General features: G+C 45.6%; 1 protein-coding gene across 3 annotated transcripts; it reads right to left on the bottom strand.

Annotated features, from left to right (window-relative positions):
• Positions 1-3,113: 3,113 nt before the first annotated feature.
• KMT5C (lysine methyltransferase 5C) lies at positions 3,114-16,828 on the bottom strand. Of its 3 annotated transcripts, none has more exons than XM_069742092.1 (9): positions 16,716-16,828; positions 13,312-13,455; positions 12,830-12,989; positions 12,573-12,682; positions 11,863-12,026; positions 9,530-9,549; positions 8,888-9,024; positions 6,969-7,132; positions 3,114-5,807 (listed from the first exon to the last, which is right to left on the bottom strand). In XM_069742092.1, the coding sequence occupies exons 2-9, from the start codon at positions 13,419-13,421 to the stop codon at positions 4,231-4,233; spliced, it is 2,442 nt and encodes an 813-aa protein (XP_069598193.1). In that variant the 5' UTR covers positions 13,422-13,455; positions 16,716-16,828; the 3' UTR covers positions 3,114-4,230. The 3 variants fall into 3 exon arrangements, with proteins under 3 accessions (XP_069598193.1, XP_069598194.1, XP_069598192.1); XM_069742093.1 differs by having other exon boundaries at positions 16,711-16,803; XM_069742091.1 differs by lacking the exon at positions 16,716-16,828 and adding an exon at positions 16,447-16,595.
• Between the last annotated feature and the right edge of the window lie 5,236 nt (positions 16,829-22,064).

Raw genomic sequence — 22,064 nt, 5'->3', positions numbered from 1 at the left:
ATGGTTAACTCTGTCTAGCGGCAAGCAGGAGTGACCGGAGTCGGCCTCTATTGAAGAGGATTACGGAAAGGAATCAGAGCTCAGTTCACCCGAGTCCGAACCCAAATCCGAAACTGAGGACCTAATATGTTTTCTTCTCCTGACATCCGCTTTCTGGGATATGGATTTAATAGAACCTTACACTGCCTGTCTTACCATATCCCTTAAAGTGGAAGTAAGGTCAGGGGATTCTTCCTCAATTAAGCGTTGTATACAGGGTTTGCATAGATCACTTACCCAAACGTGCAGTGATCGGTACCGTAATCAGTGGGAGGGTCCTTCCTAGTCGGCGATGTTTTACGGCTTGAGGACTTGCTCTGCCTCGATTTTTGGATATTCTTGTCTCCACTAGCGCGACTACTGCCACTAGATCGCCGCTGGGATATAATTCGAGGCTCCTCAATGGGCTGAATCTGCTGCTGCTTGTCAGGCAGTGGTGCTCCCTGCTCCGGTGACTGCATCATCAGTGAGTCAGAAGCACTCAGCAGTCGTCAGACTCCTCATTAAATACACCCAAGGTACCGCCCCCTAATTGGGGTCAGCAGGCTCCAGGTGATCTACCCGGTACCATGTTTATCTGTTGGAGTGCCTCCCCCAGGGCCACGCGTCCCGGACCAACTGTAAACAGGCTTCCGCCCACCTCCGAAGGCCCATCCACAAACCTGCCATCGCATAATTGCCGGGTACCTGGATCAGGTGCGGACGCGATAGTGACGTCATCGGCCGGCGCAGTTCCACTGCGTATGCACCGCCGAGTCATCCGGACACACCCCTTCCGGTCACGACCACGGTGAGCGAGCCGATGCGCAGTTGGGGAAGCCAGCACATCGCCAGGCCCCGGAAGGACCCCCGGGCACGACCACAGCAGAGGACCCCATATACTCACCTGGTACCTGACAGCGACGGACCACTTAAGAGGCATTTAAATAAAAGCTGCCCCTCTCTGCTGACACCGACACCAGCAGTTTCCGTACCGTGTGGTGCTTCCAGCGTCTTGGACAGACAAAGGTAGGGGACTCCCGCTACCTGAATCGGCCTGCCAAGACTGGATTATCTTCATTTCTTCGACCTTCTTCATAAGGCCTGTCTGAAGAGGTTGCCCTGCCTGGGGCAGGAAACCAACTTATGCGGGAGAGAGGTGCCGCCCTTTTAGGTCTGTAGGTTTCCTGTCCCTGAAGGGCAGATCCCCTCTCTCGTGGTGCGGTCATGGCGACTGAATAAAGTAGACTTCAATACTTAAAATGAACATGGCAGCAGGATTTTGCTCAGTAAACTACAGTGTCTGGTTTGCGCTGTTATACTGATTAAAATGATACGGGAGCTGATAAAATCCATCTTGTGGTTGTTTACTCTTTATTTGTAGGTTTCAGTTATATGCTTGTGCTTCTGGGGCAGCCTGTTGGTGGGTCTTTATGTGGTGCTCTGCTTAGATATTCATACCGATGGCTTAGGACAGGTCACTGATCCCTCACCCTATTTTTCATACTACATAGAATTAAGGTTTAAAAAAAAAAAAATTCACATTTCTCATGCAGGCGCCAGCACTGTAGCATGATAATGCGGCTGCTTTCATGTTATTAAAAATATAGTTGTGGTTAAAAAAAAATAAATTTAATCAAAATGGTATCGGCAGACAGCCACACGTGTAGTGGCATCCATTGCTTTCTGATAGATGCAAGTGCGCAGGTGGCACCGCCAGCACCATTTTGCTAGCGGAAAAAAAAAAATTAGGCTCCCTCAAGATGGCAGCAAGGGCACACGAGCATATCAACTCAAAATTTAGAGTAAACAACAGCCACAAGATGGATTTCATTAACCCCGGTATCATTTTAATCAGTAGAAAGGCGCCGACCTTACACTGTAGGTTACTGAGCACAATCCTGCTGACAGGTTCCCTTTAAACTTCTTTGCGTCATAAATATGTGCGCGAGCATTGCATGGCGAATAAGCCTCCTTACCTTGACAAGCCAGAGATGGTATGTCACTCTCCATCAGGAGAAACGATACCCCTTAGACCCCAGTCCAGAGCCTCTCACCTAGCCAAATCAGTTCTCATGCTTCGCACTGACGAGGGCCAACAGCCCGAAACACCGTGTCTGCGAATTGAGATACTGATTTGGCTTTTATCCTGAGTCATATTGCACGACTCGTTAAAGTGATTGTGACTTGTAGGATCGCTACTTCCAACAGGTGGCGCTATAGCGTTTAAGTCCTCTTTTTCTCAGAAGAGGCAATTTGCATATGCATTTTTTTATGCAAACTGTTAAAGCCAAAAATATGAATGAGTTATATAAATATTTTTGACCCCATCAAGACCTGGTGAATATGAAAAAAAATATATATATGTTTATTTTCTTTACACAGCCATATGAGGGCTTGTTTTATGTAAGATGAGTAGTTTTGAAAGACGCCATTCTCAGTTTGCAGTACATTTGGTAAAGGATGAAAAATAAAACTAAGTGAGGAGACATTGTGGGTTTTGTTTTTCTTTTACTGCCTTTGCTGTGCAGTAAATATGACTTTGCAAAAATAATACTCCAAGTTGGTGCAATTATGGCAATACTAAACTTAAGGGTGTTTTTTTTGGAAATATATATTTTATTGGCTAAAAAAAAAAAACCCATAGCTTTGTAGATACCGGATTTAAACAAGCCTTTTTTTTTTTTCAAGACGGTTCTCTTTACCGTAAAGTATTGTAATTTATTACTTGGTGCATGTACCACTGTTCTCCAGCATCTGGTGTTTTTCATTTGTTAACGCGCCTCTCCATCCCTGAAGCCTCTTTTGTTCTCTATATAAAAATCTGACTTGTTAGTGCAACCTGGCAGGATCCTCGTGGGAGGAGTTTTGAACCACACCCACTTGTACAAGAGAGGAGAGGATCATATCTCATGAATGGAGAGCACGAACTAAAGAAAAATAAAGAACATCATCCTACGTTCTGACGTTACCCAATGTAAGAGGATGCTGCATCATCGCTTCCAACAGAAATGAGAGAACGACCCTAGAAACCTTGTCCTGGCTTAAAATTTCAGGCAGGGATACATTACAAAAAGCACGTTTTGTGAAATGTTAAGAGTTTTGTAAAACTTTATTATTGTAAAATCAAGTCTGGAGCGTAGAAAGACTGGTGGTGGAGGTCTGAGTACGGACAACGGAGAGAGAGCATGAGCGTGACAGCGTTAGGCTATGTTCACATGGCGCGATCAAGAAGCCTGGTGGCGCACTGTTCTTTCCTCTGTTGTCCTGCACAATCACTCAATCTTGCAAAACAAACAACAACAAAAAAAAAACAACGGTTATGATCATGGTCTCGGCCGTGAAACAGCAGTTTCCCTGCAAAATGAAGGACACAGGACTGCTGTGATTAAAAACCAGAGCATGTGAATGCAGCACTGCACTATGGGCACAGGAGGCATATGTCCAGCATAACGTATAAAAGTGAGATTTAGTAAAGTTCTATCCACCATAAAGAAAATCCACAGCATAAATTGAGTAGTTTTGCAGATGCGACATCTACAATAGGTCAATTTTTGCTGCATATTTTCAGGGTAGATTTCAACCCTTGCCGGGCTAATTTTGATAGCCGCCTGCACTATTCGCTGACCGATATGGACGAACCCTCGTAGTAGCTATAAACCTTCCTCTCCTCGTTCAGGGCCATACGATGCACGGACAATAAGCAGCTGCGTTCTCTCTATATTCTGCTCATGTTGTGCAGCAAATTGTGCTTTATACAGTACACAAATGATTCAGTAATGACTTACAAAATCTTTTATAGTGGTATAAAAAAAAAAAAAAATTCAATCCAAGAAAGAAAAACAAAAACAAAACACTTTTGCGATAATGACATAGCACCTTAAATATTAATAACACAAGGTAAAACAAATACAGTAACTGGTGGGGGTGCATAATGCGTTACTAATTAAAAAAGGAACTGGAAGGAAACACTTTTATAAAAAAAAAAACAAATCTATTTTAGAAGTGGGGTAAAGCCAGATCTCACAGAATTGTAGATTTCCACCTGCTTTGGAGACTAAGGCAAACTGGTGTGTAAATAATCCTAATAGTGGCTACTAGTAAAAAAAATTAACAAAAATGGAGCCCATGGTACCCTAAAAAGTCTACTCCACCCTCTACACAATGCTTTGGAATCATTAACATAAGGGAATGATGTAGATGGGAGCACGCTCAGTTGGAGTCGTCACTAGACGTGGACGCAATGTCCAGATCAATAGATCCATTGGCGACCACAAGCCGGAATCTTTTGGAGGGAGTGAAGGGATTAAAAGCCACTTTTCTCTTCTTGCCCTCCGCAGTCAAAAACTCAGATTCCTGTGAGGTGTACAGAGCATTCACCGCCCCCTCTTGCATGGGCACCAGGCACTCGTGTGCTCCTGTAACAGAATGCCTCCTTTTGAGATTATTGTTAAACCCCAGTTCTACATATGGCTTTAAGGACAACTTGGGATCCAACTGCATTTCAGTGAATAGCTTGGGTGGCGCAGAACGACGTTTTTGAGGTTCAGAACTTGCAGCTCCACTGATGGCTCTTACGTGACCATTAAAGTGACCCGCCGGTGGTTTGGGAGGACTTTCCTTTTGTACCAATGCCAGCTCATCCGCGAACTGCACGGATTTTTGCTTTTTTGGGCGCTCCTTACTTTCATATGACCTAGTTAGCGGTTTTGATGGGCCACTTTCACGCGCTTGCTCAATGGGATCGCCGTGTGCAGGAGTAATCAACGTGGACATTTTAGTTTTTAGAGGATCGTGTGCAGGAGTTATCAACGTGGACATTTTAGTTTTTAGAGGATCGTGTGCTTGTCCAGGACACAGACTACATTTACCCATTGGCTGGTGAGGACTTTGAGCGCTTGTGTTGAAGGGTGACTCAACTCTAGATTTGCTCAGATTTACAGTGAGATAACGAGTCAGTCCGTGCTTTTTGGATGAAAAAAGGTCAGACTGCATTATGAGGGAGTCAGCGTCATTAACGCTAGCTGTGTTTTCAGGTACAGAAGCAGCTGGCGATTGGTCCTCTGCCTCCCGAATTTGTAATAGCATTTCTGAATGTGAGCTACTAGAGTCTACAGGGGACACCACAGCATTCGGTTGTAGATGCTCCATAGAGAGATCAACATCAAGGTTTTGCCAATCGGACTCCTCTACGGGACTTGGCTCAAGGGCTTCCACCATTTCAGTGTCCACAGAATTGGTGATCTGACCGCTAAATTGTGGATCACTGCAGTCCAAGAAGCTCTCACGCTGTTCCACTAGAACTTCCTCGTGTGTACCTTCTTCATTACAAGTCAGAAGGTTTATTAAACAAGGACTTTGGGCATTTTCAACCAAATCCACTGTTCTAGATGGTTGAGATGATCCACATGAAAGAGGTTCTGGTTGCTGGGCTGTGTCAAAGCCTAAACCTAGTCTCAGCTGGCCCGGACGGATATTTTGCCTTCGGAGTCTTACTACAGCTTCCTTCCCAAGTTTACAACACCAGTTGTGACTTGGCGTCCGGGAAACAGGAAAACCTCGACGACAATTTCTACAGTTATGCACGACAATACGCACTTCCTTCAGGATGGTCCCAGGGGGCAACGAAGACTTCACCGACAGTGGTAGCTTCCTTCTTTTACGAGATTTTAATTTACTACAACTAGAACAGGAATATGGAGATGAATAAGGAGACCTGAGATGTGAGGAAAAAGTGCTATTTTTGCCAAATTTTGGGCTATTTCTGAGGCCGTTTGAGCTCTTGGAACCTGCAAAGAAAAAAAATGGAAAAAATATTCAAAATAGGCTGAGAAATTTTACACTTAGAGCTCATTCACCCCTCAGTTTTTCACGCATGAGCGCTATCCACATTCTTCACAGATGGCACTCATACCCATAACAGTTTATGGATCCGTTTACAGGTCTTAGCAAAATTGGTGACATGTCAGATCAAAAATCGGCAATGCAAGTTTATAAGTCTGTTTAGGGTTAACAGAGAGCACTTGGATGCAGACTTTTTTTTGCATGAGAAAATCAGACATGTGCATGAGCGCTTATACTGAACAACAAGTCAGTACAGTAGTTAACCTTGACCTGGACGGACCCCAAAGTCAACTGCTCTTTGTACGCTGTGCTTAGCGATTAAGTGGCTATGTATCAGCGTAAATCATAGCCAGTCATAAAAAGGTGGTGAACTGAACCTGCGGGAATGCAATAGACTTAAGAATAAATCAAAACGCAGACTTAATGTTATTTGTCCAAACAGCACTGTCCATGTATGTTGCCCTTTCCCATCAGATGAAGGCTGATTTTTTTCAGCCATATGCCTCAACAGCTGCGGATGGATAATAGGTCCGCCTGCGGTTCTTAACCTGTTAAATGTCGCCGTCTATGTGACAGCGGCATTTAACAATTAACTATGTGTCCGTGAAATGATTGGAGCGCATCAATGGGTTGCCATGACAGCCAGGGGTCTGTTGAAACCCTTCGCGCTCATCATGACTATTCTCTTGTGAAAGCTTGAAAGCTGGCCTGGAGCCTGATATTTTTTCTATACATAGGGAATTGATAGTCTAAGGGGACTAACGCATACAGTAAAAAGTGAAAAATATTTCTTAAAAATATGAAAAAAAAAAAGAAAAAGTTCAAATCATTCCGTTCTTTGCCTCATTAAAATACAAAAAAAAACCCACCACATTCAGCATCATTGCATTTGTAAAAGTCGTATCAAAAAACATAAAATAAATTAATCCAATCAGAAAATAGCAGAACCAGAAAAAAAAAACAAACAAAAAAAAAAAAAAACAGATTGGCTGTTAAAGGATATGAAGATGGTAAATAGATGGGCTTTTGGGAGAACACAAACTTTCAGAATAAAGAAAGCTGTAGCAGCAAGTTTACGGTACAAGAAAAATAAACCTCCTCCTCACCCGAATTCCGCTTTTTCTTTTTAGGAGAAACATTCTGCTTTTGTTTGTCACTTTCACGCGTCAGCCTCCGCAGACGTCCATCCGTCTCTCTGAGCTGGTATTTTTCTGATGAGGTAGATTCAGAAGGCTGTTGATTTTGAAACCTGAAAGCTCCTTCTCCTTTTCTAAAGAGGACGAAAAGGAAAAAGAAAAATATTGAAGAAAGAAATACGGCTATATCTATATATCTTTGTGTTTGCAAACAGAACACCAGTGGTCACCGCATCACAAACACAAGTTCACACCTGGCCGACATATTGTATAAACTGCTAAAAGTATTCCATACATAAAGGTGGATTTTGTAAAGACCCATGTACATGCTGCAGAGTATACACATGAATGAGCAGGACTATTAGCTGCAGAAACCTATGCAACACCACTATGAACGCCACATAATTAGGCTGACCATGGAACGGGTCAACCAGTGTACTTGAAATATCTAGATACAAGTCTTAAATTAGAAGTTGAGGTAGACAATACCAACGTCTAGACTTCCTCCCTTGATAAATGTGCTCCAGTCTCTCCAACTGGTCGATGTATGGAGGATTCCCCACACACCCACTCCTCCTGACAAAACTGGTGTAACTGATCCAGGTTTGTAGGTCGCCTTGCTCGCACCGGCCTTTTCAGCTTTGCCCATACATTTTCAATAGGATTGAGATCAGGGCTTTGTGATGGCCGCTGCAAAACATTGACTTTGTTATCCTTAAGCCGCTTTGTTACCATGTTGGCAGTATGCTTCGGGTCATTGTCCACTTGGAAGACCCATTTCCACTCAAGCTTTAACTTCCTGGCTGATGTCTTGAGATGTTGATTCAGTATTGCCACAATCTTTTCTCATGATGCCATCTACTTTGTGAAGTGCACCCGTCCCTCCTGCGGAAAAACAACCCCACAACATGTTGCAGCCACCCCCATGTTTCATGGCTGGGATGGTGTTCTTAGGATTTCAAGCTTCTCCCTTTTTCCTCCAAACATAACGATTGTCATTACGGCCAAAAAAGTTCAATTTTAGTTTCATCAGCCCACAGGACATGTCTCCAAAAATTAAGGTCTTTGTTCCTGTGTGCATTTTCCAAAAATTAATCTGGCTTTTCTTTTGGAGTAATGTCTTCTTCCTGGCAGAGTGGTCTCTCAGCCCACATTGATACAGTACTTGTTTCACTGTGGATATTGACACAATCTTACCAGCTTCTGCCATCATCTTCACAAGGGCTTTTACTTTTGTCCTTGGGTTGATATGCACATGTTGGACCAAAGCACATTCATCTCTGGGACACAGGACTCGTCTTCTTCCTGAGAGATATGATGACTGGACATTACCATCTTGTTTGTACTTGCGTATAATTTTTTGTACAGATAAACGAGGCACCTTCAGGTATCTTGAAATTGTACCCAAGGATGAGCCAGACTGTGTGCGCAAGTCCAGAATTCTCTTCCTGATATCTTGGCTGATTTCTTTAGACTTTCCCATGATGCTACACAAAGAAGTAGTGCGTTTCAGGTGTGCATTAAAATGCATCCACAGGTATGTCTAATTAACTCGGATGCTTGCAAACACATGACATCATCATGCAGCCATCACATCTGTAGAACGCCGTTCCCCGAATGGTTAGGAGGCCACCAACTCCAGGTAGGGAACTAATGGACGGTTGGCACACGTGTGCGAGTCACACATTTGCTTGACTAACCTCCATAAAAATGAGCGCCATTCATTCTCCTCCAGATAGAGCGGCCAGCAGCCGCAGGTCAGGCAGGGGTCCGCTTTATGGCATCTTCTGCAGATTTAGCATAACTATACAAGATCTGAATTCTCCTTTTAAAGTAAACCAAAGCCACGTGTTCCGTTTCATCGGTCAAAAAATAAAAAATAAACTCACCTCTCGCAAGTGCAGCACTCGCACATCTCATTTTGCTCCCCAAAAAAACTGTCTCCGTAGAAGCACGTGATTTCTTCTCCTGGTTTGATGTCCCTGAGAACTTTTACACAAGCAGTGTTTCCTTCGGTTGGAACAAACTGTGGGCACAAAACAGAGGATAGACTACAAATTAGAGAGATTACTACTTTTTCTCCTCTAGCCGGTGATCTATTCCTTGCAGCTGAATATTGGTCCTTTGCTTTTTAAAGCTCTGTTCACATCCAGTTTCTATCTTTCCTTCAGAAGTAGAGGATCTGTGTCCAGATTTCACATTATAATCTGTGTATATTAAGATGACCTCCTTGACCTGATACTTTTTACATCCATTTAATCAATGGCAAAAATCGTTTGAACGTTTTCATGCTGAATACTAACCAGTATTTGAATTTGAGGAATACAGTTATTCCAACATGATTACCAGAGAGAGTACACCCGTCTCAACAGGTCCAAGTGACCTAGTTAATGTATGAAGTGTGTATTGTAAAATCTGGGGACAGATCCGCTTTAATGCCACTTTATATTTTACTTTGATTTTAGGTTACTCATGAGGAAGAGCTAAAAACAATAACTACAGTATAGAAATACAGAGGCCAGTACACGTACCTTGCAGTTAGGTCGGCAGTCTTGTGCACATGTAAGAAAGAGAAGAGATTAATAAATATAAGACTTACAAGGAAAAAAAGGGGGTAGTCCAGCAGTTTAACAATAATGACCTATCGTCAGGAGGTCATGGCTGATCAGTGGAGGGGCGACTCCGATTACCTGTTCTAGGTGCCAGCGGTGGGCAGAACTGCACAGCACAGCTACATCACCCCGAAAAAGTGGCCGTGTACTGCATATCTGACCCATAGGGGCGGATGTGAAGTTCCTGGCCGCTAGACAATTGAATGAGCTGAGCAGCTCCTAAACCCAGCACATCTGGCCACCGCCATCAGGAATAGCCGGCCAGGCGCAGCTCCCTCACCGGTCAGACATTGATGACCCATCCTAAAGCCATTAATGTCCTGAACTCCTTTCTATTAGCAAATCATCTAAATCAATAAAACCCCGTAACTCCAGAATCAATCCCTTTCAAAAAAATCTATAATTTTATCAGGATTGGTAAATGGACGTCCCCCATCCTAAGCAGATAGGATGTGTGTACTGTATCTGGAAGTATAGTGTTCGGTTGAAGTCTGACCGCTTGGATTATTAGCAAGGGATCCCCCACCCTAAGGGCTCATCTCCACTTGTGTGAGAAAAAAATGGTCCGATTTACGGACCGAAAAAACTGATGTAACGTCTGCGAGTGCCATGCGAGTGTCATGCGATTTTTTTATCGCAACATCCGTATGACATCCGTATTGCTGTCCGATTTTTACGCACGGGTCTCCTTTGAAAAGCCGGTAATTCAGCGAAGAGTACAGTAAAATCACAGTGACAGGTTAGATGAGAGTAGAGATATAGATATATATACCTATTCTATATATATACCTATTCTATATATATACCTATTCTATATATATACCTATTCTATATATATACCTATTCTATATATATACCTATTCTATATACCTATTATATATATATATATATATATATATATATATATATATATATATATATATATATATATATATATATATATATATATATATCTAATACAGCGCTAGATAGCTTAAAAGCTGGTAATTCAATTACCGGCTTTTGCCTTCTCCTTCCTAAACCCGACATGATATGAGACATGGTTTACATACAGTAAACCATCTCATATCACCATTTTTTTTTGCATATTCCACACTACTAATGTCAGTAGTGTGTATATGCAAAATTTGGGCGTTCTAGCTATTATATTTAAGGGTTAAATGGCGGAAAAAATTGGCGTGGGCTCCCGCGCAATTTTCTCCGCCAGAGTAGTAAAGCCAGTGACTGAGGGCAGATATTAATAGCCTGGAGAGGGTCCACGGTTATTGCCCCCCCCCTGGCTAAAAACACCTGCCCCCAGCCACCCCAGAACAGGCACATCTGGAAGATGCGCCTATTCTGGCACTTGGCCACTCTCTTCCCATTCCCGTGTAGCGGTGGGATATGGGGTAATGAAGGGTTAATGCCACCTTGCTATTGTAAGGTGACATTAAGCCTAATTAATAATGGAGAGGCGTCAATTATGACACCTATCCATTATTAATCCAATTGAATGAAAGGGTTAAAAAAAACACACATTATTAAAAATTATTTTAATGAAATAAAATCAAAGGTTGTTGTAATATTTTATTTAACGCCCAATCCAATCACTGAAGACCCTCGTTCTCCCTGACATATATATATATGTATATATATACCTATTCTAGGTGTATATATCTACTCTCATCTAACCGGTCAGTGTGATTTTACTGTACTCGGCACTGAATTGCCGGCTTTTCTAAGGACACGGGTGCGTAAAAATCGGACAGCACTCGCATGGTGCGAGTGCTGTGCATTTTCTCTCTCGCACCCATTGACTTGCATTGGCGAGTCTCGTCCGAGAATCTCAGCAATACGCAGCATGCTGCGATTTTTTTCCCAGCCGACACAGATTTTTCTCAGTCCGATTTCGGCTGGGAAGAAAAAAAAAAAAAAAAAAAATATCGCTAATGGATTGTCACCTATTGAAAAACATTGGTCCGAGTGCAACCCGATTTTTTATCGGATTGCACTCGTCCGTTTTTCTCACAAGTGGAGATGAGCCCTAAAGGTGACCCCATGGCACTGAAGTAATTTGCTACTGCTTACAGCTCTGACATGACCAGTAGTAAAGACACATCTGTTTGCCATCACTTATAGGACTCCATTAATATACAGAAGACGTACACGAGCGTATAGGAGCTTACTACAGAATGGCGAAGTTCTGACGTAGTTAGGCGTACGGCGCCTTCATAAGTTATACAGTTCTCCAGAAGTAAAATATGACCACATACCGTGATTAATAAATGCTGCAGGACCAAGCCAGAGCTGAGCACATTTCTTCCTGGTAGAGTACATAACACTAAAGTCGTTTTCACCAAAGCGAACAAGGCTCTCATCAGCTTTAGTCAGCTCAGCGATGCAGCCTAGAAGCAAGGCAACTTTTTCATTCTTTACCCTGGAAGAGGGGAGAAAAAAAAAAGCCTTGGCCCATTATCAGTGCATTACATCATTGATCCAAGCGATATTTCCCGCATTCCTGACTGGCAAGATCTTGTTATTAGCGCTCATTCATTACTTTTCTGTCCACATCTCTGCTGGAATTTTGTAGGAATTCGTTGTAGTTTTAACCGCAACGATAGTGCCGCAGTAAAGTTATATTTCAATTTTGCTGTGCGGCATTTACATGGGTAAACTGCAGTAGTCGGAGCTAGCCCTGGTTGCTGCTGTTGTATAGTCAGTGTCTGTGCAAACACTGCTTGCACCTGCCAGGTATGGAGAGGTTTCATCTGATGACCCAATCCCGGAAAAATGCCAATGTACCCAACACCAGTATATTCAATGGTAAGAAATGGCTAATGGAGTCTGGTCAGTCAATGTTAGATCTCTGTGCTAAAAGGACTGAAGGTGACCATTAAAAAAAAATAAATAAATAAATAAAAAGTGCATGCACTACGACCCCATCTCTGGATATAGGTGAACTATTAATTAAAAGATTACATACCAGGCTCTTGTAGCAACAACTTTTGCTCCATTTCTTTCCAAGGAGTACCGATTGCAAGGCAGGATCATGAAGCCACTCTCTGGTAGGAACATTTGCAAATATTGGAATATCTAAAAGCAAAAAAAAAATAGTAACATGCACCAAAATAAGAAGAACTATGGACCGCTGATGCTAGAAAATGGATAGCAGAGAGTAGGTGCTGCATGCAAACGATAGATCAGCCCTTTGTGGCTTCAGTCTATGGGCACAAGACTCACGTGAATCTTTAGCATGGCTTCCTGCTGTGGACTCTGGTATTTGAGGTAATGGTTAGCCCCAGATATAAGCGATCGGAACGCGGCATGCAGGTCTCGGTTCTTCAGGAATGTATGCAGCGCCTCCCGCAGGTGATGTTGTCGCCTTATAGAAGGCAGAGGACTGCAAAACAGAAAAAACACAACTGAAGCAGGTCATATCCTAGTCCTGCTCTTAGCAAACAGCCATGGCCTGGACTCCTGCCGCCGAACACCTCGCCCTACCAGTCTCCACCTGGGACCCCACTACACCACCACCGACCCCCCAGGTAATCTACTGCAAAAGTGGGTTATAACACCAGTTTATATAAAAAATAAAAAAAAAACAACTTTGTTTTTCCCCTATTTTCCTCTCCAAAATTTGTGGTGCATGTTATAATCCACAAAATACAGTACATAGTCGTGGATCTGGGTAGAAATAAAGAGCTGCAGAGCGGGTGACGCACCTTACGTTCATTTTGTGTGTTCTGAACCCCAAGTATGGATCCAGCACCAAGCTGGTGGCCAGGTCGTCATTTTCACACAGCTCCCTCGCAGTCAATCTGTTAGAACCCATGATATTATTGAGCTTTGGATCATGCTGTAAAAATCTATAAGAAATAAGAGAAGTAACTCAGTTAGGCAGAAATACAAAGTCAGTATTAGTCCACTTCTAAAAAACATTGATCGGCGGGGAAAAAAAAAAAATAAAAAAATTATATATATATATATATATATATATATATATATATATATATATATATATATATATATATATATATATATATATAATTTTTTTTTTTTTTTCCCCCTTCCCAAATTCTTATATTTTTCCCATTCCAGTACACAAAATCCTAAATTTGCCAGCACAAAATCACAGGCAGAATTTAGCCCAAGATGCTGTAGAGGATATTACACCATGATTAATCGTTATTAGACATGATGGTAAAAACAAGACAAAAGCATCTTGGGCTTAATTCTGCCTGTGATTGTGTGCTGGCAATGTTATATAATGGAGCTTTGACTGTGTTACTAATAGGACTCTATATGGGAAGTTGTTGCATCTACAACCCTAAATTTGAGGTTTGGGCGCTTTCCACGTGCTACATGGTTTTACAGCTAAGTGTTGGAAGAAACACAAAAATGAGGGGTTTTAAAACTCTGGGGTTTTCATTATAACCTGCACCTAATGCATCTCATTAGATAGAGCTCATTAAAAGCGCTCCTTAATGGGTGAAATAAACCCGATTACATCTGCTGCCGAGTGTAATCCCTGCACAATGGTCTATACGTGAGGACAGATGTAACCTGCGAGCCGTCACCCTAAAGATCGGCTTTCCAATTAAGTAAATGGGATTTTTTTTCCCCCCATTCACCAACATAGACGGCTTATTTGATACAGACATAAGCTATGTGATGGGGTAAAGGTCTATTTATCCGAAACGATTGGTGTAAGAAAAGCAAAACAATTGTTCGTTGGGTGAAATGATCCCAAGAGATGCACATCCTCGGCAGCACATCATCCTGTGAGCAGGACTTGTGCTGTTTGTCGTCCAACGCTGCACAATGACGACGTTTTATCAAGGTCCAGATACAATTCTGCACAGAAATCAGGTCACACCATATGCACAGCGAGTAGGACTGGCCCTGGTACAGGGAAGGAAAGCCTTCCCCAAAGGAATTCCTTTTATTCTCCTCTGCCCAAGGATCCCTGTGTGTCTGCTGCAAAAATAAAGATAATTATCCATCCCAATTCTCAGTTGCACCCAGGTATACGCACCTGATCACTAACAATTCAATAGAGGAGAACGCTAACGAGCCGCACGCCAGTACATGGCGAGAAGTTGGTGCACAAAGTGCAGGAGAAAGTCACCCCTCTCCATAGCACCATGCTTTACTGCCCGTTCCTGCCCAGCAGCGCTATGGATGCAGTTACCAGAGCAAATGACTATTTTCACCTTTTTTCCCCCCTTAGGTCTCAGTGAAGCAGAGACCTCTCATCTCCCCCCAGTGCGGTGCCAAGTCCTGCCAGGATCCAGGAGATATAATTACCGCTACAGAGATTAGAGCAGCAGATCTGGAGTCTGGGCGCCTCTCAGTAAAGACCTCTATAATTAAAGGGCCAGTATCACAGGACAGACCTTGTAATGTGGGGGGAGGGGCATTAACCAGAACCACCTCCAACATAGGAAAGCTGACCATTCCCCACCCACAATGAGGGACCCTGATGTATGCGGTGGTCCGCGAGTCACTAAAGTCCACAGTGGAATTCCCCTCCATCTGCTGCACATGGTGTTGTCACTGCAGACTTGCTCAGCATTTTACCATCCCATGTGGACGCATCCTCAGGGAATGTGCACCTGCTGATTTTATTCTGAAAAGGGGCTTCAAAAAATAAAATAAATAATGCAATAAAATATATATATATATATATATATATATATATATATATATATATATATATATATATTTTCTATGTCCATGGGATTGGTCCCCACGTTGTCCTCCGCTCTCCATATATACAGTACAGAAACTCAGGGTGGACGGCAGGAGGGCCACACAGAGATCACGGGGGTGAAGGGCTACACAGATCATGGGGGGAGCACAGAGATCGCGGGGGTACACAGTTCGCAGGGGTGAGGGGGTACACAGACCGTGAGGGGAGCACAGAGATCGCAGGGGTGAGGGGGTACACAGATCGTGTGGGGGAGCACAGAGATCGCGGGAAAGGGGGGGGGGGGGGGAGCACAAATATCGCGGTGGGTGAGGGGGTACAAAGTTCGTGGGGGGAAGCAGATCGCGGGGGTGAGGGGGTACACAGACCGTGGGGGGGGGGGAAGCACAGATCGCGGGGGTGAGGGGGTACACAGACCGTGGGGGGGGGGGGGGGGGAGCACAGATCGCGGGGGTGAGGGGGTACAGAGATTGTGGGGGTGAAATGTTCCCTTTCCTGCCGCACCGGACCCTCGCCGTACACTTCGCTGCGCACCGGACCCTCGCCGTACACTTCGCTGCGCACCGGACCCTCGCCGTACACTTCGCTGCGCACCGGACCCTCGCCGTACACTTCGCTGCGCACCGGACCCTCGCCGTACACTTCGCTGCGCACCGGACCCTCGCCGTACACTTCGCTGCGCACCGGACCCTCGCCGTACACTTCGCTGCGCACCGGACCCTCGCCGTACACTTCGCTGCACATCGGCACGTCACAGACTTCGCTGCGCAGGCGGTTTTGGTCTCATGACTTGTGAATTGCTGTTGCTATGTGCCCACAGTCTTACAGGGGCTGTCGGGTGAAATAGGGACGGGGTGAGCTTGTTGTCTGACCGCTGGGTGACGCACTGATTGGGGGCTCGGATGTCAGACTGCAGCTTCATAGTATGGGGGTCCTGAGTGCTCCCCTCGGCTTTTTCCAGCAGCCTCATAGAGAATGAGTGGTCGGTCAGAACCCACCCATGAGTAATAGTGACCCGTCCTGCACGTGGTGATAACCAGACGACCCCTTTAAGAGATAATTCTATGACCAGGAGTCTCCCAGATCTGAGACCACGTGAGCTAATACTGATGAAGTGGCAGATAACAGCGAGCAGTAGCGTGCTCACTGTCCTCTCTGTGCCCTGCTGGCGGCTGTTGTGGAACTACAGGTCCCAGCAGGCAGGGCCGCCGTGTGCAGCCGCTTCCCACGCGCTGGCAGATCCCTGCAAGCAGGAACCCCCCTTCTTCGCGGCCGTGCCCGGCAGCTCATGTTTCCGCTCCCAGAATCCTTTGCAAGGCGGGCTTTTATCCTGCTCTGACCCAGCGGCGCGCACAGCCCATCCCGCCGCTCGGGAGCGCACAGCTCGCCCCCCGCACCACCATTACACTACCTTACCGAGCCCGTGCGTCCGCCTCAGCGTGTTCCCACCGTAATTCCTCGCCCGCTTCCGCCCTTCTCTATAGCCTCCGCCTTCTCTTTTTTCTTACTATAAGGCCTGCCTACCTTAGATAAGTAGCGCTTTTCATTGGAGCACAGCGTCTGACCTCTTTTTTCTAATAGGCTGTATTCGGCGTCAGTCAAAAGCTCTTAAAGTTTCTATTGGTCCAAAATTATGTCAGTCATCGGCAGAGGCAGACGGCTCCTCCCTCTTACGGCATGACGTAAAGCGCGTGGAGCGGCGTTGCCTTGGGAACTGTCCTTTCTTTTCAGCTCTCTGCTGCCTGGGTGTAACGTGGAGATTATGGAAATAGTAATGAGCAGACGCCTCACACACATCAATAAATGTTACAAACAACACTAAGAAAATGCATGGCCTTTATAGGGTCCTTAAAATATTAGAAAAAATATATATACACATAAAAAAAATCAGGTCCTGTGCATCACAAAAAAGAGGCATAAAATATCTAAATATGTAAATGAGAAAAGTTTAGGTCTCTCAAAGCAGCATGTACGAAAGTGGCCCAGTACAAACCTAGGGGGTGCGTTCCTGACACCAGTGTCTCTTCTTATAGAGGACACAGGAGCGCTTGTGTGCTCGAGCGCTCCATGAGAAAGTCGTCAGTCGCGAGCGCTCCATGAGAAGGTCGTCAGCCGCGAGCGCTCCATGAGAAAGTCGTCAGTAGCGAGCGCTCCATGAAAAGGTCGTCAGTCGCGAGCGCTCCATGAAAAGGTCGTCAGTCGCGAGCGCTCCATGAGAAAGTCGTCAGTAGCGAGCGCTCCATGAAAAGGTCGTCAGTCGCGAGCGCTCCATGAAAAGGTCGTCAGTCGCGAGCGCTCCATGAGAAAGTCGTCAGTAGCGAGCGCTCCATGAAAAGGTCGTCAGCCGCGAGCGCTCCATGAAAAGGTCGTCAGCCGCCAGCGCTCCATGAGAAGGTCGTCAGCCGCGAGCGCTCCATGAGAAAGTCGTCAGTAGCGAGCGCTCCATGAAAAGGTCGTCAGTAGCGAGCGCTCCATGAGAAAGTCGTCAGCCGCGAGCGCTCCATGAGAAGGTCGTCAGCCGCGAGCGCTCCATGAGAAGGTCGTCAGCCGCGAGCGCTCCATGAGAAGGTCGTCAGCCGCGAGCGCTCCGTGAGAAAGTCGTCAGCAGCGAGCGCTCCGTGAGAAAGTCGTCAGTAGCGAGCGCTCCGTGAGAAAGTCGTCAGCCGCGAGCGCTCCGTGAGAAAGTCGTCAGCCGCGAGCGCTCCATGAGAAAGTCATCAGTCGCGAGCGCTCCGTGAGAAAGTCGTCAGTAGCGAGCGCTCCATGAGAAAGTCGTCAGCCGCGAGCGCTCCATGAGAAAGTCGTCAGCCGCGAGCGCTCCATGAGAAAGTCATCAATTACCAGCGCTCCATGAGAAAGTAGTCAGCCGCGAGCGCTCCATGAGAAAGTAGTCAGCCGCGAGCGCTCCATAAGAAGGTCGTCAGCGGTGAGCGCTCTATGAGAAGGTCGTCAGTGGCGAGCGCTCCATGAGAAGGTCGTCAGCCGCGAGCGCTCCATGAGAAAGTCGTCAGCAGCGAGCGCTTCATGAGAAAGTCGTCAGCCGCGAACGCTCCATGAGAAAGTCATCAATTACCAGCGCTCCATGAGAAAGTAGTCAGCCGCGAGCGCTCCATGAGAAAGTAGTCAGCCGCGAGCGCTCCATGAGAAAGTAGTCAGCGGCGAGCGCTCCATGAGAAGGTCGTCAGTGGCGAGCGCTCCATGAGAAGGTCGTCGGCCGCGAGCGCTCCATGAGAAGGTCGTCGGCCGCGAGCGCTCCATGAGAAAGTAGTCAGCCGCGAGCGCTCCATGAGAAAGTATTTGGCTGCGAGCGCTCCATGAGAAGGTTGTCAGCGGCAAGCGCTCCATGAGAAAGTCGTCAGCCGCGAGCGCTCCATGAGAAAGTCATCAGTCGCGAGCGCTCATGAGAAAGTCGTCAGCCGCGAGCGCTCCATGAGAAAGTCGTCAGCCGCGAGCGCTCCATGAGAAAGTCATCAGTCGCGAGCGCTCATGAGAAAGTAGTCAGCTGCGAGCGCTCCATGAGAAAGTAGTCAGCCGCGAGCGCTCCATGAGAAAGTCGTCAGTGGCGAGCGCTCCATGAGAAAGTCGTCAGCCGAGAGCGCTCCATGAGAAGGTCGTCAGTGGCTTATCTCAGGGAGAAAAATGTAATCTTCAGTCCAAAATCTGATACGTCCGATCTGCTTCAGCTAGTCAGCTGATGTCCTCATATACATTAGACCATCGACCGAACTCAGAGATATCGTCAGACTCGGCTAAAGGGGGCCTTTAGTTTGCACATGCAATGCTGACAATCAATACACAAAGAACAGTCACGAAATTTCCAGATTATTTCCATTTCATCCCAAAAAGAACTTTTTTTTTCTCAATACATTATATTGGGTACATATATATATATATACACATACACACACACACACACATATATACATACATACACACACGGTATATACTGTATATATTTTAAGAACACCCAATATACTGTATTGAGAAAAAAAAGTTCTTACACATAAAAACATAAAAAATGGATACAGCCAAAGTGGGAACGTATATAGTGTAGAAGTACATAATACTTAGCAGATAATAAAAGGGCTAACATCGGCACTAACAATGATGACTATCACATTCTGAACAGCACCACTGTCCTACTATGTGGCATTGGGGCCTCATAGGCACCACCACCTGGCAATGACCACATTAGTACTTGATTTAATGTTACATTTCCAAACAATTTTTTATATGATTACTAGAAATGTTTTTCATTATTTAGAAACACATGTGACCTTCTGTTATCTTCTCTGTTGATCATGGTTACCAGGCTCGGTGGCATATTGAACTCAGTTGTGTACATACACATGGTCCTGCACACAGGCCTGCCACAGATCCGATTTCACAAGCCACATAAAACCAGCTTTTTTACTGCTGCAAGTAGGGAAGACAACAAGAGCAGCTTGTCGGTCCACGACAGGTTCTGTGCATGGAAGGTACGTCACATTTGTTCCCTAAAAAAAAAACAAGATCTCATTTATTTTCACATGAATGACAAAGTATAATGAACTTGTAGCTGAGCACTGTATTATAAAGTCACTTTTAAATTCCATTTTCCTTTCATATTGTAATGATCACACAAATTTGGCCAAGCTTCTGTGTTCTCTATGAGAAGGCCACCGACTGACAAGCCAGCCAGGGGCTTATCTCCAAGAGAATAATGCGATCGGTAATCCAAAGTTGGACATATCCGATCCAGGGGCGAACACTGACAGCTTGGGGCTCCTCAGTAAGAAATTTGTCTGGGCCCTCCTTCTTTTATGGCAACAAAGCTACATACAGATATACAATATATATGTAGCCATACACACATACATGTATATATCTTACACAGTCTCCTTTTATTATGTATATTGCCATCCCTTATTACACAGAGCCCTCTCGTTATGTACAGCACCGTCCCTTACAGATTAGATTATATAACGTCTGGTCTTTATTACATACCATCCTCTCATGTTTGATATAATGTAATGACAGCTGATGGAGCATGGGAAAGCTTTCCTAATGGAAGAGCTGATGGAATGTTCTTCTGTTCACGGGCTCCTCCATCAGCAGTCATTTAACATCTAACAAGAGAGGACTATGTAATAACAGAGGGCGCTGTGATTAGCAAACATAACAAGAATAATGGGATAGTACTAAACATAACAATAGAGGAAGCTACATAATAATGGACTGCCTCATGTATAACTAGAGAGGATGGTACGCAATAAGGGACAGTGTTATATGGATCGCCCCCAGTAGGGCAGTGGGGTACTCGGAGCCGGGCCCTTCGGTTCTCGAGGGGGATGTCACGGTGGCTGACCCGGTCCATGGCCCTAGGGGTGTCCGTTGTAATTGGGGGAAAGGTCTTTAAAGGGATAATGTTCATGACGCCACCTGTGGTATTCAGTCAGGGTGACCGACACCGCTTAGGGGTCCGCTGGGGTGATGTTGTGGCAGCTAGATGGTGAACCTTCCCACAGGTGAAGTATGTCCCCAGGGCTTCCCAGTGTGTAGATGATGGATGGTGTGAGGCGCAGTGAAGAACGAGGACACAAGGTTGCAGTCTCTTTACCTTTACTGAAGGCTTCAGCATCCACAGTCCAGAGCACCAGATCACAGGGTCGGCAGAGTCCGGCCGGTCTGAAGGCAAATCCAGAGTCCCCTTATCCAGGTGGAAATCAGTAGCCTTCCTCTAGCGCCTGAGTGTTGTAGTACCTCCCTGCTGTGCGTCTCGGTAAGGTCCTCACAACTGTTGTGGATGTTCTAGATGTTATGTCTCTTTCTCTCTCTCTCTCTGTCCCCCTGATGGATAGGATAGGACAAACCTGTATGACTGATGGCCTGAGGCTTTTTACAGGGACTCTATCACGCCCCGGCCCCCACAGTTGCCACCGTGCCTCCTGGGTGTAAGGTCGGGCAACTAGTATGGAACTAGCTGTCCTGCCGGTCTCTGGAGCCAGGCTTTGAGACGTTGACTCCCTCGGTGTTCTGGCTACCGGCTTCTGCGCCTCAGAGGGAGGCAGCCTATTGCAGGGCAGAACTCCCTCTGGTTTCCTCTCCTTTTGCTATGACTTCATTTCTCACTCTCAGCAACGCAATTCCCTTCGTGTCCTTTCTCAGGATGCTGCCACACGTGGGCAGGCGCACTCCGTGCCCTTCTGGCTAGGCCTCTGACAGGATCCCACCCCTTTCAGGGATCTCTCTGTCTGCAGCTCTTAGATGTTCCTCCTTCTCCCTGTCTGCTTGACAGGTGCTGTCTGGGTGAAGCCCAGTCAGCTTCTGCCTAGGTCGATGCCCAGCTTCGGCATAACTTCCTATCCAGACCACCAGTTTTACCTAATTGTGAGGAGTGCCCTAATAGATAGGAGCATGGCTCCCTCTGGCGGCCTGGAGTGTGAAGTGTGTTGTGTGGTTTTTGATACCTGGTAAAGAGATCTTCTTTATTGCCGTCAGACGTAACATCACTCCCCCGGTGGAAGAATGACATTACTGCAACGACCAGGACCCTGGGGTGCTGCATTATACATAATAAAAAAGAAACTATGCAAGTATGGCACTATCTATATACATAATTGTCTAAGGGGTACTTCCGTCTGTCTGTCTGTCCTGTCACGGTTATTCGTTTGCTGATTGGTCTCGGCAGCTGCCTGTCATGGCTGCCGCGACCAATCAGCGACGGCCACAGTCCGATTAGTCCCTCCCCTATTCCCCTGCACTCACTGCCGGCGCCCGCTCCGT

The sequence above is a fragment of the Ranitomeya imitator genome, chromosome 10, assembly GCF_032444005.1.
Source record: "Ranitomeya imitator isolate aRanImi1 chromosome 10, aRanImi1.pri, whole genome shotgun sequence".
In the NCBI taxonomy this organism is placed as follows: Eukaryota; Metazoa; Chordata; class Amphibia; order Anura; family Dendrobatidae; genus Ranitomeya; species Ranitomeya imitator.
Note: the sequence above shows the minus strand (reverse complement) of the source record. Positions and strands in the feature narration are given on the sequence as shown.

What these genes read in the sequence shown, in the direction of transcription:
- KMT5C (XM_069742091.1), bottom strand. Translation starts at nt 16,589, where the DNA reads ATGAGCTGCCGGGCACGGCCGCGAAGAAGGGGGGTTCCTGCTTGCAGG. An exon ending in AGCAGGGCACAGAGAGGACA is followed by an intron (nt 13,456 to 16,446) that starts GTGAGCACGCTA and finishes TATTTCTTATAG; the next exon opens with ATTTTTACAGCATGATCCAA. An exon ending in ACACACAAAATGAACGTAAG is followed by an intron (nt 12,990 to 13,311) that starts GTGCGTCACCCG and finishes TCTGTTTTGCAG; the next exon opens with TCCTCTGCCTTCTATAAGGC.